This window comes from Micropterus salmoides, unplaced genomic scaffold (genome assembly GCF_014851395.1).
Source record: "Micropterus salmoides isolate LMB-PRFRI ecotype aquatic unplaced genomic scaffold, ASM1485139v1 Ms_hic_scaffold_13, whole genome shotgun sequence".
NCBI classification, from domain to species: Eukaryota; Metazoa; Chordata; class Actinopteri; order Centrarchiformes; family Centrarchidae; genus Micropterus; species Micropterus salmoides.
The window spans coordinates 18,826,141-18,843,398 of NW_024040374.1; the positions used below are offsets into that span (position 1 = coordinate 18,826,141).

At 39.9% G+C, this 17,258-nt stretch overlaps 1 protein-coding gene across 2 annotated transcripts in view; it reads left to right on the forward strand.

Moving 5' to 3' along the window:
• The first annotated feature begins 3,195 nt into the window (after nucleotides 1–3,195).
• si:ch1073-396h14.1 (disintegrin and metalloproteinase domain-containing protein 10) overlaps nucleotides 3,196–17,258 on the forward strand; it is a 32,720-nt gene continuing 18,657 nt past the window's right edge. The window contains exons 1-8 of one of the 2 annotated variants that reach the window (XM_038715975.1): nucleotides 3,196–3,456; nucleotides 4,560–4,707; nucleotides 4,945–5,063; nucleotides 5,413–5,568; nucleotides 7,670–7,755; nucleotides 9,128–9,250; nucleotides 12,876–12,968; nucleotides 13,360–13,528. In XM_038715975.1, the coding sequence (XP_038571903.1) occupies nucleotides 3,324–3,456; nucleotides 4,560–4,707; nucleotides 4,945–5,063; nucleotides 5,413–5,568; nucleotides 7,670–7,755; nucleotides 9,128–9,250; nucleotides 12,876–12,968; nucleotides 13,360–13,528 (1,027 nt within the window). In that variant the 5' untranslated portion in view covers nucleotides 3,196–3,323. Of the gene's footprint in view, nucleotides 3,457–3,720; nucleotides 3,878–4,559; nucleotides 4,708–4,944; nucleotides 5,064–5,412; nucleotides 5,569–7,669; nucleotides 7,756–9,127; nucleotides 9,251–12,875; nucleotides 12,969–13,359; nucleotides 13,529–17,258 lie in introns of those variants that run through there. The other variant, XM_038715976.1, reaches the window with a different exon arrangement.

The following is a 17,258-nucleotide window of genomic DNA, read 5'->3' on the forward strand; positions in this document are numbered from 1 at the left end:
AAAACATTTCAGTCAAGCAGTGAGCAAACTTCACATCCTGCAAAACCCAAAAGGAGAAACAAACATGAACATTGACCGCAGAACACAGAATCTATACATGGACACGTTCCCAGAACTGACAGGCTCGGTTACAGTGGTGCGGCCTTAGAACAATTTGTTTTTCATTTTTCTTTGCTAGCATACATATAAGAGTTTGCCATTCATGTAAAAAGAACTGAGATCCAGACATCTGAAAAACGAGCACAGATTTCACGTCTAAATGCTTCTCCTCTGTCAACATTCTGGTTTTGTGGCATCAAATGGCATTTCATGAGAAAAGGCCTGCATTTCACTCACCTTGCCATATAAAGTCAATATCCCTTAGTAACCCCTCCACACTTCAAATAAAAGGTAATTACAGGAGAAGTAAACAGGGCTCAACAGGGCTCTTCAGGAGGAGTAAAAGTTGTACAGGTGTTCATTGTACAAGTGCTACTTAATCAACATTTTATACTTATTTTTATGTAGTTTTTAAATGGGTCCACATGCAGAACCTCTAAAAATAGAAAACACTTATTAAAAATGCTTAAACCTTCGTACAGTGGGGCTCACTAGGACAACCTGAAGAACACATGAGGGTGCTGAGTTGCACTTACTTTATTTAGAGTGTAGCTGCATATTTGTGCAAGCCTGTAATGGGTGTATAAATTCTGTGAAGTCATGACTCAGATCCGGGTGATCCCTTTCTGGCCAATCGGTGTGAAGTAGGAGGTTTCTCGGGGAGGCTATTCAGCAGATGATTACGATCTAAACCATGCTGTAAAACACTGATCTGTGGGAATAGTTAGTGGTGTGTTGTGTTGTCTGTATTAGTGACTTAGGTAAACGACCTGTCTTCAGCTGCACAAATGTGACATCTATCAGGATTATTCAGCTGGATGTGACCCAGCCAAGCCATGAGAAGAAATGCAATAGATGAGGATGTCATGTCGAGTCTTAGTGACAGTCAGGTCACATGTGTTAAGATGGGCCTGAATCCTCTCAAACCAAAAAGAGCAGAGTCTACAGACATCTGTGCTGAAGAGACCCCTAATAAATCATCAATGAGTTAACTATTTAACCCAAGACTGAGTCTCAGTCATTTTCCCTCATAGTATTTTACTTAAAGTCATTGGCGAAATTGTTAAAATACCATTTTGTAGTGTTTGAGTGTATGTTTTTGTTTAATATGCATACATACAGTCAATGTGGATTACTTTTATCTGATCTCCAACACTTGCATGACGTAGTCCTAAACTATCATCACCCACCAGCTTCTTCTTGGACATAGAACTGAGACAAGCCTTTAATGATTTCAGGAAACATTAGGTAAGATAAGATAGAACTTAATTAATCCCAAAGGAAATTCTTGTGCCAGAGAGTGCTCAAAAATGACAACAACATAAGAATAAAAACAATAGAATGAAAGTCCTAACACCAATGCCTAATATACAACAACAATAAAAGTTAGATACATTAATTAAAATGCACATGATATTGGAAAAGTAATACATTAATGTTTCAGCTGTAATTCATGCAGAAAGGGGGGGTTTCTCATGAAACAGTTTGATGGCCACTGGTAGAAAACACCTCTTGTTGTGTTTTGTGGTGCACCTTGGAGGCATGGTACGCACAGTATGCCCTTATCTTTATTCTCTAAAGATATCTGCAAAGTCTTTAATCTTGACATTGGCAGTAGGATAGAGGTTTTTAAAGCTATTCATCTGAGACAGCTGCTCCAGTTATTTGTGATTTTGATAATTTACAGTGGAAGCTGAAGCGATTTGGTGCAGTTCAGTGAGTAATTGGGTTCATGTGAGAGCAACAATTTGCTATGGTGACACTGTTGACAGAGCTTCATCTTTCTCATTGCTGTATACTGACTATAGGTAGGTGAAAAATGTTACGAGATCGTTGAACTGCTGCAGCAGATTACTTCATGTAGGAAATTATTTCTCAGCTGTTGCCTATTTCTCATGCATTTTTATTTAAAGTAGCAAAACCTTTGCTTTATTTTACCTCATTTCCAGGTCAAATAGTGTCTCATTTCCTCTTTAGATGTTATTGTTCCTCAAAATTACCTAAAACTGTACCACTTTGTTTGGAATGAGCCCACAAAATACCACTGACAGTGTGAGTCATGCAAATGATTGTTTCCTAATCATATTTGGAACCGTTTTTGCACTTTCTCTACCACACAAGAGTCTATAATAAGACCGGTGGGAGGCATTTTTCTTTTGTCAAGAAATAGAGAATATTAATCAGAATTTGGCTTTTAATATCAATGACATCATGTCAATGCAAGGTCATTGTAGCCTCATGAAAAGTCTGTCAGTTGGGCATGTGGCTCACCACTTCGGTTCAGACTCAAATATCTCAACTACCACTATTGCCATGAAATTTGATACAGACCTGTTCAACACTTAGTTTTATGACTAGAAACCCTAGGGTGGTGATGGGGCAGTGGATTAGCCACATGACTTTAGTTTGCGAGACCGGGGTTCAATTCCCCACTATGACCCATCCTCCAATGTTTCCCTGAGCAAGACACTTAACCCCTAGTATTTCCAGAGGCGTGCAACCTCTGACATGCTTACCAATACCCTCAAAACTAATGACATTCCAATCAGCCTCAGCTGTACTTTGTGTTAACATTGGCATGCTGGCATCAGCATTTAGCTCAAAGCATAGCTGCTAATCATTTTTTTCATAAACATAGTTTTTATATTCTGCTAGTCTTAGGCCCCATCCACACTACTGCATTTTCGTTTTAAAATGGAGACCTTTTGCTACATTTGCACCTTCCGTCCAGACTAAAACAGCGAAAGCAAAGACCTAAAACGGAGAAGTTTGACATGGTATTTTTATTAAAACGCTGAAATGCTAAATGGAGTAGTGTGGATGGGGCCTTAAATTTCCTGTTTGCTGTGTTGCCCAACTACTGTATTGTAGCCTACTGTTGGCCAGTGAGCAACATCCTCTGAACAAATGGGGGGTCAGATTATTCCTTTATTCAAAGTTACATTCAAAGTGGAGCTTAAACTTACAGACACAATTGCAAATGTTCTTATCACTCTTACTATTTCAGTAAGTAATCTTCCTACAACTCAACTCTCCTTTAACTGCGCAAACTCATAACATGCTGGCAAACAAGTCTGAATATGCCCCTCCAATGTGTCAGTGTTCACATCTCCATGCTGTGTGAGTGAGTTCTAGCTTGATCTTCCTAACTAGTCACATTCCAGCTTGGAAAGGTACGAGGCTAATGAAGAGAGTGGTAAAGTCAGGAAGGATGATAAACAGAGATGGATGCGAGTGAAGGAGAAAGAAGAAATTGTGATAGTGAAGGAAAACAAAAACACGGTAAAAAGGAGACCATGGGGGTTCTACACTACTGGCTGCTGCTGTTATTGGTTGACTGCCATGAGCGGATTACAGGTAGTGTGGTGATGGAATGTTCAGATTAGTGTGTGTGTCTGTATTTACTCACATTGAACCTTGAATAAGTATGTGGGGTTGTTTTTGGTTGTATAGCCGTGTGTGAATGTAGGTGTCAGTCTGACTGTGTGTGCATGTGGATGTGTACGTATAAGCGGTTTTCGGCTGCTGTGGTGGACTGGCCTCTTCTGGGCTCAGACAAGTCTCAACGTGTCCTCTCAGGAATGCTGCAAACAGGAGCCCTCTTACAAAACCTGCCAGTGATGTAGACACAACATTTAGTCTTTGTAGTTGTAGTAGTTGTTATTAATGGGGTACACTCGCCGTTTAAGAGTTTAGATAAGTGTGATCCACTCAGGAGGCTCAACCCTGAGTAGGCACCTTGTACAGGAAAGTGCAAGCCTCTCCAAGGCTTTCTCCGGTGAGTCAGCATTTTCACAGTCAACGCTTAGTCATAAAGTCAGGGAAGTTGAAATTTGGTCTGACGGTAGCAAGATGGTAAAACCACAAAAGATTGTTGGTTTGTCAAACTGAACATTTGTTTTTAAGATGTGTTTGTCACAGATAAACAAAAACTATTGCCAGCGCAATAAAGCTTTTGCTTTTGCTATATTAAATATCATCATCAAGTGTGTTTTAAATTTGCAGAGAAACCAACAAAAGCTTGTTTGCAATAAATATTGGAAGTTAGAGGAACTAAAAGAAGTAATGCAAAAGCACATGGATTATCACTTTAAGCAATTTATTACTGATACATAGGTTTTAATTAGTGTTTATCATTATTTGTTTGTGATTTCTTTTATTAACACAACCAAACCCCAACCTAATGCTGTGCTGAATAATGCTAAACATCCTCAGAGAGAAGCATTCATGTTTCAGTTATTTTTTCGATGTGGAATTGTGGAGAGAGTGTTGATTTACATCAGCATAAGTTGGAAGAATATTTTAAGTACAACAATATGTCATCTGCATAAAGTCAGATTTTGAGGTGTCACAGCAATTTGGTTTCAATGAAGATGATAGACAGACAGTGAGCCATTGTCTGGTTACCCCTTGAAGTGTGAAGCTCTATGAAGTGACTGACATGTCTCTCTTTTTGCCAGGGGCTGTGAGTGGCATCAGCCCATATATAAAGCATTACGAGGGCTTGTCATACGACAGGGAGGATCTTCACAGGAAGCACCTGAGAGCCAGGAGAGCCACACAACCTCAGGAATACACACTGCAGCTAGAGTTTACTGCTTTCCACAGGTAACTTCCTCTAACTGTGGCTATTGTTTCAATAGTCCTCATAAACATACACGATCAGTCTAAATATACAGTGTTCTTCTGTTTGAACATACTCTTTTTTCCTGTTCCTAAACCACTAACACATGTCAACCTTTAATTGTCCATATTCACATGCTGTTGATAGATCGACATACCTTCCACTACAGTACAAAGCTTTGACCACATCTGTGAACTGTTTGTATTTTTTGTTTCCTTCAGAACTTTCCAGCTGCAATTGAAACACAATGCAGCAGCGTTTTCCGAAAATTTCATGGTGGTCAGTGAAAATGGTTCAACATCAGCTGACCTCTCCCACTTATATTCAGGAACACTGGAGGGTGGGTATGACAGACCTGGGAACAGTTTACCCGTGATTCAAGTCTTAGTTTATTTACTTGGAACAGAGATTATAGTCCCCTAAACAATCATATAAAGTCTTCATGCTTTGGTTAAAACATGGCTGATTAAGTAAAACACACTGAACTGTGCAGATTGAATGAAAGTCAATGAATTGCTTTTTCTCTCCTGCCTCGTATCTCTCTGATGTCTGAAAGCTGCCTGTAAAACTGTAGGTTTCTCTCAGTACCTTATCAATTCATTCTGTCTCTGTTTCTCAGTTATCTCTTATCTTTGTTCATTTCACCTCTCTGACCCTAACATGTTATCTCTCTTGACCTGGTCTTGCAGATGAACATGGTTCAGCCTGCCATGGCTCTGTGTTACAGGGTCAGTTTGAGGGAATCGTCCATACACACAATGGGACATATCACATAGAGCCAGTCCATAGATACACCAGCAGCCAAAAAAATTACCACTCTATCATCTACCATGAGGATGACATGGGTAAGACTACTTTCCCTTTTCCAAAAATGTTATTTTTCAGAAAATGGTGTCACAGCACATATTTTCAAGCTTATACTGGCTCCGTAGCAACTTCTAACTGCCCCCAGTGTCCAAGATCCAAATGACACCTCATAACCTCTGCTGCTTTTCCTGGACAGTTGGTGATGACAAGATGCACAAAAAGAAATTCCTTGCAACAGTAGATCTCAACCCAACAGTTTGATTCATGGCCCTCTTGGCAGTCTCACAGAAAGACAGCCAACTGCATCTTCTCCCTGTTACTAATCCTTTTCTCATACAGTATCTGTAACCCCCAGCTCTCATAGACTGATTCTGTCACTCTCTTGCTACTGCAAACAACATGTGATGAGGATTATTATGTCACGTGACTGTAACTTGTGGAAGTAAAAGCGATTCATGTCTACATTAATGCAGCCCGAAATATATTATTCTGTACATTAGAATTAGACTATAACCGCAGGTTTTGTGAGTAGTCCCAGTGAAACCTATTGTTTTCATTATTTTACATTATTATGAAACATTTTACTGCAGTGCACTTTACATTACATTCTTTCCTCTACTTTCAGATGTATATTCCCCACACTCCCTGACCATAAACCTAATAAACTCTGTTGCAATGAAGTCCTTTTGGCTCTTTGCATTTTTGTGGAATTCTGTGTGTTTGCCAGTGTAACAAGATGGGCCAATTTATACAAATGCAACGACTCCCTTGACTGCAATCCCATCATTATTGCATCAATCTGAAGGAGGCAGCTGTCCCAGAGGTGTTGCAAGTTGCAGACAATTATGTTGTTTTAGTGAAATCACACCAGCAGCCATCACAGCATTTTCCACATGCTGCCCCTATGGCTCCCACTCAATACCACAGTTCTGATTTCCAAATGTGGGTCCCCTATTTATAAAGTGTCTGAGAATGTGAGGGTGCTTCTGCCCATGTTAGCTGCTCGACATGCTGGTCACTACAGAGCCGATTTTATATGGATTTCTGCACGCATGGTTTTAAAATGTTGTGCATAAGAAATGGTTGAAATGTAAAGCATAGTTTATACATGAGGTCACCTGCATGTTTCCAAAATGTAAATTTAACAGTGAGACCACAAACAGCACACCTACAAACCTGCATGACTTTGCAGATAAAGTATTTGTTTTACTCAAGTTTACTGTTTGTGGCCTCCATACCACAACCTGATATATGTAATTTTTTTATTCTGGTATTGTTCAAACTAATTACTGGGGTCATTAGTTTGCCTTTGACACTGTAAATGACTGTAAACTATGGGAATGTGGAAAGAGAATAAATAACATGAACATTTGTTTTAAATTCCCAAAATAGCTAGCTTAGCTTCCAGGAAACTAACCTATTGTCTTTTCTATGAATGGCGTGTAAAAGTAATAGTAGTGACCTCATGCATCTGTTGAGTAACCAGAGAAGTCATATAACCCAGCAACTTTGCAAGACAAGACAAATGACAAATGTTCTTTATTAAAATTCCTTTATTGGTTTGATGTGGGCTGATAATGACTCTAGTTGCCAAATATTCCCCATATTTTACCAAAACACATTGGCGCTTCTTGAAATTTTGCAAATACACTTCTTGAAATGCAGGATACTTACTCAGGGCCCTGACAGAGACAATGTTTTTAATCCCCTGTCCAGCTCTGGGGCCCGTGAATCATTCAGCATTTCCTCCCCGATCATTGATCCTTGTTAAACACACACACACACCAAAGATCAGAGTGTGTGCCCTGTTCCACAACACAGATATGTTTATTTTGCTCCAACAAATGAGCAGTAGTGGGTTGAACCAAACCTCGTGTTTAATCTCAGTTCAATTACTCATCATGATTGGAGATCACTGTTTATTTGGGACACTGTTCGCCCACATTAAAATTACTCATTGACGGGTCATAAAAAATTCAAGGACAAAATAACTGGTGACAGTGTTTGCTTGTTTGTGTGTGCGTGTGTGTTTCATGCTGCATCTTTGTCTGTGTTTAACTGAAGGAGACAGAAGAGAAAGTAGATGGGATACTTTCATAGTGTGCATGTATCAACGTGTCTGTGTTTGTTTTTGTGTAGTCCTACCGTCCATGAGAACTGGCCCTGATGGATTTTGTGGTGCAGAACATCTAAACCTCCTCGCCCAAAGCCTCAGACCCAATGAGGTATGACAGTCCGGATATCACCTCAGTGAATAAAACACTTACACTCTGCCTTACTTTCTTTTTCTGTCCTCACCCTTGAAATTTCCTCCTCTGAAATACCATTTATAGCCTATTGACTCCAAACCCAGAGACATTTCTCACCAGTGTGTCTGATTCATCTGTTATAACTGACATTATTTATGAGCACATTCATTCATTCTGTCAATTTATTCAGCCTGTTGAGTCACCAAGAACATATGGCATGATTTACTTCCAGCAGGATGCTTTTTAGAAACAATGTGTAAGATACAGCTTGGTGACTTGCGGCTTCTAAACTTTACTAAATTACAGTAGCTGCTGCAGATCCAAACCCACCGGAAGACCTTGACCGTGTTGTGAAGTGATTATAAAACCAGGTATAATGGAAACATCTGCCAAATGTATTTAGCTGATCTCCCCCTCGGGCCCCCTATTTATTGTCAACCTTTGACCAACTGGGTGGTGGTCCCAATGTTCATTGTCTACAATGGATGTCTGGATTGATATAGATCCATTTTTAACAAAATGCCTGCCGGTGGAGATCATTTCCACTGTTTTGTCACTGTGTTTTTGCAATGGTCTGAGCAGATGTTCCCAGTGGAGCCACGTTCCTGTGGCTACACATCCCCTCTCCCACTGTAACATGTGACATCCCAGTTATACTCCAGGGTAAACTGACATCATGTTTTGTTTTGATATACATATCATGAGGTCTCCATGAATTAACACTTGCTAAATAATAACTACTTTAAAAAATAAAATGAAATAAAGAATTGAGAATGAACAAATAACATTTTTGAACAGAGCAGAAATATTTTTTGTTTCATATTATATGATACAAATTAATTGAATTGTGACAGGCAATATGGCCAGTAATGGACCCAGCAGAGGAGTTATATCAAGTGATGTATAACATCTTGAGTCTTCACAATGACTGGAAGTACGCCTCCAGTAGTAAGTACAGTTCATGCTGGGAAGTGTCTTCAAAGCCTGGCTTGAGGAAATCTAAGTGGGCAGAGGACTTTATTAGCACACCTGATTCTCGGCCTGCTACCCTTTAGCCTTCACCTCAGCCTGCTTCTCAGCCAGCTAGCCACCAGCCTCCATGTTGACCTGCCTGTCCTGAACTGGCAACCCCTGGTACCTGACACAATGTCTAAGCTCTTTTGAACAGCTTTCAGAGAGGAACTGAACTGAACAGACCCCTTTAAAAAGCCATAATTCCCATCATTAAAGGACATGCTGGTGATTTAGCCGGCTATGAGGTGATTCAAATCTATCTGTGATTGTCTTCCCTTTAAAATCTGTTCATGTGTTGTAATTCTTTTTTTGTGTCCTGCAATTTCATCCTCAGGTGGCACCAGTGAGTCGGTTGAGGAGAACAGTGAATGAATCAAAAACCAGCTGCCTGCTTCACCTCCATGTTGACCACCTCTACTACAAGAGATTCAAGTCTCTTGCCGCTGTTGTGGCTCAGGTGACCAGTTCAAATCTCTTGTCTTAAAACAATATTTATCTTGGTTACACGTTGGCAAACCATGATTTCATATGTAATAGTAGACACAAGTTTTCTTAACCATGATGTCATCTTCAGTTAAGTATCAATGCTTCTGCCTGTAGCCAAACCTGAAGTGCCTCTTTTAGCTAAAAAACAGAGTTCACTGAGGTTCAATGTTTGTATGTCCTATTTTCTCACAACATTCTTAACAACAGGATTTTCTCAAATGTTGGCTGTGCTGAGTATGCTTTGTTTACAAACCTGTCCTTGAATCCAGTGTCCTAGATTTTGGGTACATGGTGCTGAAATCAAAGTTCACCTGATGTAATTCTTGTCCTAAAATCTTTATTAAAACAAGTGAAACTATAGCCATTTGTTACAAAGAATTTCTCTTATTTAACTGAACAGACTTAATACTAGCAGCCCGAGATCTTAGTTTGAGTCTGTTATCAAATATCCCTGTGAAGTATTTCAGGATTTCATTATTCTCAGACTGAGTAAGGTACTGCAAGGCAGATGTTTTGAGCATTAAACCTTTTTTTGGCTGGTTTTCCTATAATGACCAACGTCTAATGACTAAACAGAAATAATTATTTGTTTTGTGGTAGCACTAAAGGTTATTTACCATTGTGGCACCATTAAATAAAGGATCAAGCTGTTGCTGCTGTGAGGCTGACTAAAGGCCCACAGGCCAGGGTCTGAACAGACACACAGTTGTCATGGCATTGCACTTGGCAGCAGTAGGGAGGAGGTTGAGAACCTTCTTGCTCTCTGGAAACACTGTGGCGCATGAACTGCAGACATTTGGCCAAATAAGGCTTTACACCAGGCGTAAAGGCACAAGCCGCCAGTACGTATCGTAGAACAAGGACGACCAGTCACCTCTTGTACTTTCCTCAGCTGCACCCAGCAGCTCCAGTATGAACCTTTACTACAAACCTTTACTACAACTCTGCAAGTGTCATGCATAGACAAGCTGCAGCTGTAGTAGCATTAGATCGAAGGTTTCCATAGTACAAAATTGTAATAACACAACCTTCTTTGAAAAGTGAATAAACTCTTGCTTACTTTTAATGCTCTCTGAAGTCTGAGATGCGTCAAAATTGTTTAATCCCTTGTCCTGCGTTCTTGACCTTATTAGCGCAGCAATATTTCTGCAACAGCCTCAGAACTTCACTGAGGAGCCAGTGGCTGAAAAACCACTAGATTCTTTTTTTTTTCAGCTTATGTGGGACGCAAACCTTAATTTACAGATGCAAGGTTGATGGAGAAACAATGCATGTTTGATTTTCTGGTTTAAACTGATCTTGGTTGTAATGTTGGCTGACCTGTGGTGAACTCTATTTTGAGTGACATACTGGGTTAAAAGCTGCTTGCCTGCTGGCGCGTCTGTATTGCAGTAATAAGAAAGATAACAATGATTTAAGTGTCTGTCTGTGTCAAAGTTTCTCTGTCTGAACATGACTCTTGCAATTGGGTCAGATGCTATCCTGATTGAGTTTAACCACATACTGATATGAATTCACAGAATGAAATACATATTTTTTGTAAATTCATCTAAATTAAAATCAATAAACAACATTTATTAGTTACCAGTTTTGAAATGAAATTTTAAGAGCACTTTGATTCATAGATTCATGTTCTCAGCATCGGATCCAGGTTCAATTTGGAACAAGTTGCACTTTCGTTCGTGTGACTCCTGTTGTGAAGTCTGTTTCCCATCTGTGTCTGTTCTTTAATTAAATTTCTTTGTGGTCAAAACACGGTCAGTTAATGAGAAAGTTTGTACTTAGCTATTTTTTGTGGCCACACTGTTATCCTCTCTGGCATTGCTCCGGCTGTCGGTCCTCTCATCAAGTCGCCTGACCCTCCTCAGATTCTTTCCACCTGACATACACATACTCATGTTGTTGTCTCTGGTTCAGTGCCAGACCTTTGTTGCAGAGGGTGAGAAAATATACTGTAAGTGATACCATTATGTGATCTATGAGTGTAAATAGAAAAATGCTTTTGTCAGCCACTGCTGACCTGGTTTTTGTATCTCTTGCGTCCGTGTCAATATTTACATTTATGGAAAGAGTTCTACTGGACGTTTATCTCCTGCTGTATAGAATCAAACCTGCACATGTGACTGCTTTGCACATGCCTCTGTGTGACCAGCTGTGCCACCCACTCTGAAAATACCCTGTAGATAACCCTTAATTTACACATTACCTCGTGTGGTTCGGTTATGAATCATGATCCAAACTCATTCATGGATGTTTGTATTGGTTTTAAAAAAAAATCTGCTTAATGTATTGGATAGGTGGGGCAGTTCTCAGATGAAGTACACTGCTCAAAAAAATTAAGGGAACACTGAAATCACACCAGATCTGGATGAACGAAATTGATCAAAGTTTAAAATCATTACTGTACATTGTACAATTTGTTGATTACACAATGATGTAACAACGTTCAATGGAAACCAAAATCACCAATCCATTGAGGGTTTGATTCAAAATCACACCAAAAATGAAAGGAAAAAATGAAATTAAAGGCTGAACCTACTTGTCTGAATTTCATGACGGCAACTCATAATGTGACTCAGTAGTGTGTATGGTCCCCATGTGCACTCCCGAAAATGTCTGGGCATACCGCTGATGAGATGGCGGATGGTGCCCTGGGGGATCTCCTCCCAGACCTGTATCAGGGCATCAGTGAGCTTCAGGACAGTCTGTGGTGCTACTTGGCAGTGTTGGATGCACCAATACATAACTTCCCAGAGGTTCGCATTTGGATTCAGGATTCATGCTGCCCTCAAGAGTCTGATTCTGACCGTTTGTTCACAAGTCTTAAATCAGGGATTTTTAACTTCTCATATAAATTTGTAATTGATAACATCATCGGTGTCATTTACACTGGGGACGCTGGAGACATGTCCCCACCACTTTTTGAAATGGCTGATTTTGTCCCAGCACTTTTTGAAAGCATTTGCTAAAAGCAATTTCTGCAGATTAGCTTGCAACAAGAAATGTTAAATAACAAAAAAAAATTCTACGGGAAAGGTTTACTTGCACACTATGAATGAATGAATAAAATGCAATGTAAATATAGAAGAAACAGATCTGCCTTGTCCAAAAAAGTAACTTAGGCTAAAAAACAAGCTGGTGATTACTGCATTGTATTCGATAATATTTTTATATTCTGAATTGCCACCGGCCGCATGAATTTTGTTTCCCATCATATAAATGAAGACATTTCCACCATGAATTGGTGCAGGACATGTCTCTAGAATGCAGGAAATTAAGAGTTTAATGCTTAAAATATTCTGGGGGAGGACCCCCCAATCAAGTAGCCTTTTCATCAATGAATATTTCTTATAAACAGCATTGGAGTATCTTGTGGTCTTGTTCATGTGACTCCAATATTGTGCATTATCACGTCTCGTGGACTAAGTGTTTCGTCACACCCCTAATATGAGCCCCTAAACGTCCCCACCACTTTTCAACACAAAGTGATGCCCTTGGATAACATCATATCTAATGTGCGTTCTACACAATTCCTTAGCGTTCTTTTTTTTATTGTATTAATGACTGTGTCTCACATAAATGTATATTTTCCTCAGGTTGCCTCCTACATGCGAGCTGTGAATGACATCTATGACAAGGTGGACTTTGATGGCATCGAGCTGATCAATTTCGAAGTGAAATCCCTCAAAGTAAGATCCCTCTGCACTCAATCAACAACACGACCTTTCCAAATCTTAGAGTGGCGCACCTCAGATGCAGGTCTCTGAGAATTCCATACAACCAGTACTTCCTGGCTTTCACATTTAATTATGACCACATGTGTCACAATATCCCTTTGAAGGTGAATGATAAGGTTTGGGAAGAGCCTTTGAGAGAATTCAGTTAATGCATCAGTTTCTGATGGTGCTGGTCTTCCACCAGTGAGAATCTCTCAGCCCCAAAATTACTTAAAATGACTGAAATACAAAGGCAACTCTCTTAGAACTGTGGAGGAGTGGGCAATTGTCTGTATCCTTCTATGTGAAGTGAGCTCCTTCACAGATATTTGACGCAGCAGTGTGTCTGCCCGTCTCTCTCCAGGTGATGACAGAGGAGGATAAAAACGATCCTCTGCATTCTCTTTACATCGGGCCTGAGAAACTGTTGAGTCTGTACTCTGAGAAGAACTGGGGCAACTTCTGTCTGTCCTATCTGCTCACCAACAGAGACTACAGTGGAGTGCTGGGGCTTGCCTGGGAAGGCAAGGCTGGTGAGTCAGATTCATTGTGACACGTGTGCGCAGAAATCATAAACACATGTGCTCACAAACACACAGAGTGGTTCAACTATTTGCATATTTGTTTCAGAGCACTGAGATCCATGAATCAATAAGTTGTCAAATGTTATGGCTTCCCCACACTGAAAATACATATTAGAAATACTGTCATTGTCCTGTACTTGGGTTCCAGGTCCTGCACTGTGGGGATTTATTTTGCTTGGAAGACATTGCCATGCAACAGCACACTGATTAAGAAATGTGGTTGCACACTTGAACTGCCCCCTTGTTATTTAATTACTTAGTAAAACTTCAATTTGATTCAAAATCTCCTTATAAAGTGGTGCACAAGGCATCTAGGATACTTTTCATTTGATGGAAGGATGTAGCTGTAAAGTACACGAAGCAGTGTAAACATCATATAGCTTTAAGAGCTCAAACAGCTGATACAGAGTATACTTAGTATGGTCAGACATTAAGAAGATCCTTTTAACAACCTTAAAGCTGCTAAAGGGAAACAAAATGAGGGGAAATGTGTGATAGTGGGTTAAAGGCTAGAGGAATACTTAGCCTAGCTAGAATCCAATTTTTGTTATACATACCATACCTTAAAAAGACATTTTAACAAAAACACCCCAAAACATTACTAGAATCCTGTGGTGGAATTTCATTGTTGTATATTTAACAGCATTGTTAAGAGTGTAAATTTTGACTTTCTCCACTTGATGTTAGCTCTTGATGTCAAATATGATGTGTATTGTGAAATAGGTGGGCATAATAAGCTGTAGCTTCAGGCTACAACTGTTTTTCCAGTCTGCAGTGTGCAATCAATAATAGAGACAGGCAAGGCAAGAAACTTTCTCCTTGAGACAATAAGGCAAGAAACTTTCTCCTTGAGACAATAAGGCAAGAAACTTTCTCCTTGAGACAATAAGGCAAGAAACTTTCTCCTTGATACAATAAGGCAAGAAACCTTCCTCTTGATTGCAGACCGAATTGACTTTCTGTTGAGCAGATCAATGATGCTACAGATAAAAGAGTAGAGACAAATGGGAAAGTGTGTGTTGAGAACATATGGTAGGCTGAACAGAAAATGATGCGAGTCTGTCCATGTTGAAAAGTACAAGACTTAGAAAGGGAAATAATGTTTTCCTCATGTGCCTCTCTGCGTGAGTCTCTGCATGGATCTCTGTTGATCTATCAAAGCGCAGCTCCTTCTCTGGCTCCCAGGACTCCCAGAGGCCACGTTCAACAGTCTTACATGCTCACAGTTTCCAGATCAGTGTGACTTATTTGACCCTTGAAGGAGGCGGATCAGGGTTGATGGGTTGTTGGAGATGTATCAGCTTGAATTCAGCTGTATTGACATTGATGAGTGAACTCCTCAATTAACAATCCTTGGTGATTTGCATGTAAAGTTTCCTTACCCTCTTCTGCTAGGCTGAAATCATTAGGACATGTCATTAACAGACATTATAGACATTGCACATTTTTCTCCATCATTATTTAATGACAAAATCAATATCATATTTACAGAAAGTTACACAAATAAACAAATGAACCAGACTGTTTTGCTGAGAACAAAGCAAGTTTTCCTTTTAGAAGTAATCATTTGCATTATGCTTTTATGGACTCGCTTTACATTTTTTCATTAAATCTTCCCCTTTAGGAAATGGGGACATGCATTACTACAAAATTTCAATGAAACTCACAATGTAATATCACTGAACTTGACTATTATTGATAATTTTTTTTATAAAATAATGTGCAGAATCTGCTTTAAGATTTGAAATGTTGAATGAGAGCATCCGTTTTTCATTTTTAGGACATTATGTTTGATGACCTGAATACCCAAATTTTACCATAACATGACATTTTCTTACATCAGCCATGCCTATCAGGTCCGGTGACAGACTCTGTGTGTAGTGTTATTGTTTTGTTGGAGGAAGCTGGACTTGTCGCGGTAGGATGTTCTTCCTGCTTGTTTCAGTGACATTTTCTCATACGCAGCTTTTGATTGGTTAAACTGAGGGGCGTGAGACCTGACCACCGCAATGACGTGATTAGGGAGCAATGATGCTTTGACACACACACACACACACACACACACACACACACACACACACACACACCACTCCCAGATGTCTTAGTGAGGATTGGTGACTATATTCCACAGCATGATCACCATGGTGATATCTCACATGAGGAACACACACACACACACATTGTGGATTCAGTGACATTGTTGTGACTTTTCAGTCTCATGTGTAGCCCCAAAAGAATGAGCAGACTATTAAACTTGGATAATGTTTTACCTCCAGAGACAGAGACGCTCCAGTAGTAGGCCTATCTTCATAACCCACTTCCACCGGTTTATTAGTGGTCTTGGGTAATAAAAGGCCTTTAACCACGTGGGGATGGTTGGGGCCACGCGGTCTTTCTCACCAGAAAGTATTCCTCCTTCTCCTGAGACTAATTGAGCAACAGATTTTCCACACGATATGTTTGGTGTTGTTTTCCTAGAATGCTGGCTGCAGTGCGGTAACCATAAATATATATCCTTGAAAAACCTTCACATATTCTGCCCAGGTCTTTCACTGACTGATAGAGCTGTGGAAAGTTACATGAGTTTGGATGGATCAGACTCTCGTCTTTTTAATGATGAAATAAAAAAAAGAACTCTCAGTCGAAAAATAATCAAGGTCCCATACATGGCAGAGTACACACCTGAAACCTTTAAAAAACGGTGTCCCTACCTTTTATAATACAACAGTCTAGAAGTCCAGCACTATAATACATCTTTAATATCTGTATGTCCCAACTTATCGCAATGGTCTAATACACAAAAGTAGTCAGTTTGTTTAAATTTAGGCAGCCAATCCCCAAATGGGGGCAATGTTGTGTTCAAAAGACTACTACACTGATTTAGCATTGGATTCCTGCAACATTGTCAAAATCATAATTCATAAATAGTTTTCAAAAGGATCAAAATCGAGATAGCACAACCAGAGATATATAATCCTTGTCAAAACCTGGCGCCTACGTTACCCACAATGCAACTCGGCCACTAACAGTTCAGAGATTAGGGTGTGTTATGCTAGTAGCTGCTAATGTAGCCTCAAGCCACTAACCTCAAGCAGAGATGAGGAGCGGGCTACAAAGGTCTGGTAGGTCCAAACCTCCAGATTTATTTTTTTACAATTTTTCACTGACATCACTGGAGGGAATTTATCACAGCTTTGCAGAGCTCCCTCTGGAGTCACAAAAGGCTTTATGCAACTTTCCCTCACACATGTGCAGTAGTACTCCTCAAGATGTGTAAAGTCAGTGGAGTTCCCTTCAAGGCCACGGGCAGTCTGGATTAGGTCACACAGGCCAAGTCGACACTGAGAGCCGGCAGAGATTACTTCAGATCTTCCCACTAAACTAGAACAATAACAAACATGTTAGGGCCCTATACATTCTCCCTGCAAACAGAAGCAGCTGCAGTTGGTAAAGTAAAAGAGAATTTCATAAGATGCACAGCGTTTTAACAAAATAAGACCTACTCACATGAGTCTTGTGAGCCTTAAACATCTTGAGTCGAGGGCTCTAACAGGAATATAGAGTCTCCACTCACTGAAAGATATAGGCCTACCATAATTCACTACCAATGAGAGACTGATACCTAGACAACATATTGCTCCCGAGCTACTTGGGAAATGTTGTCTGAGAAGAATGAGGA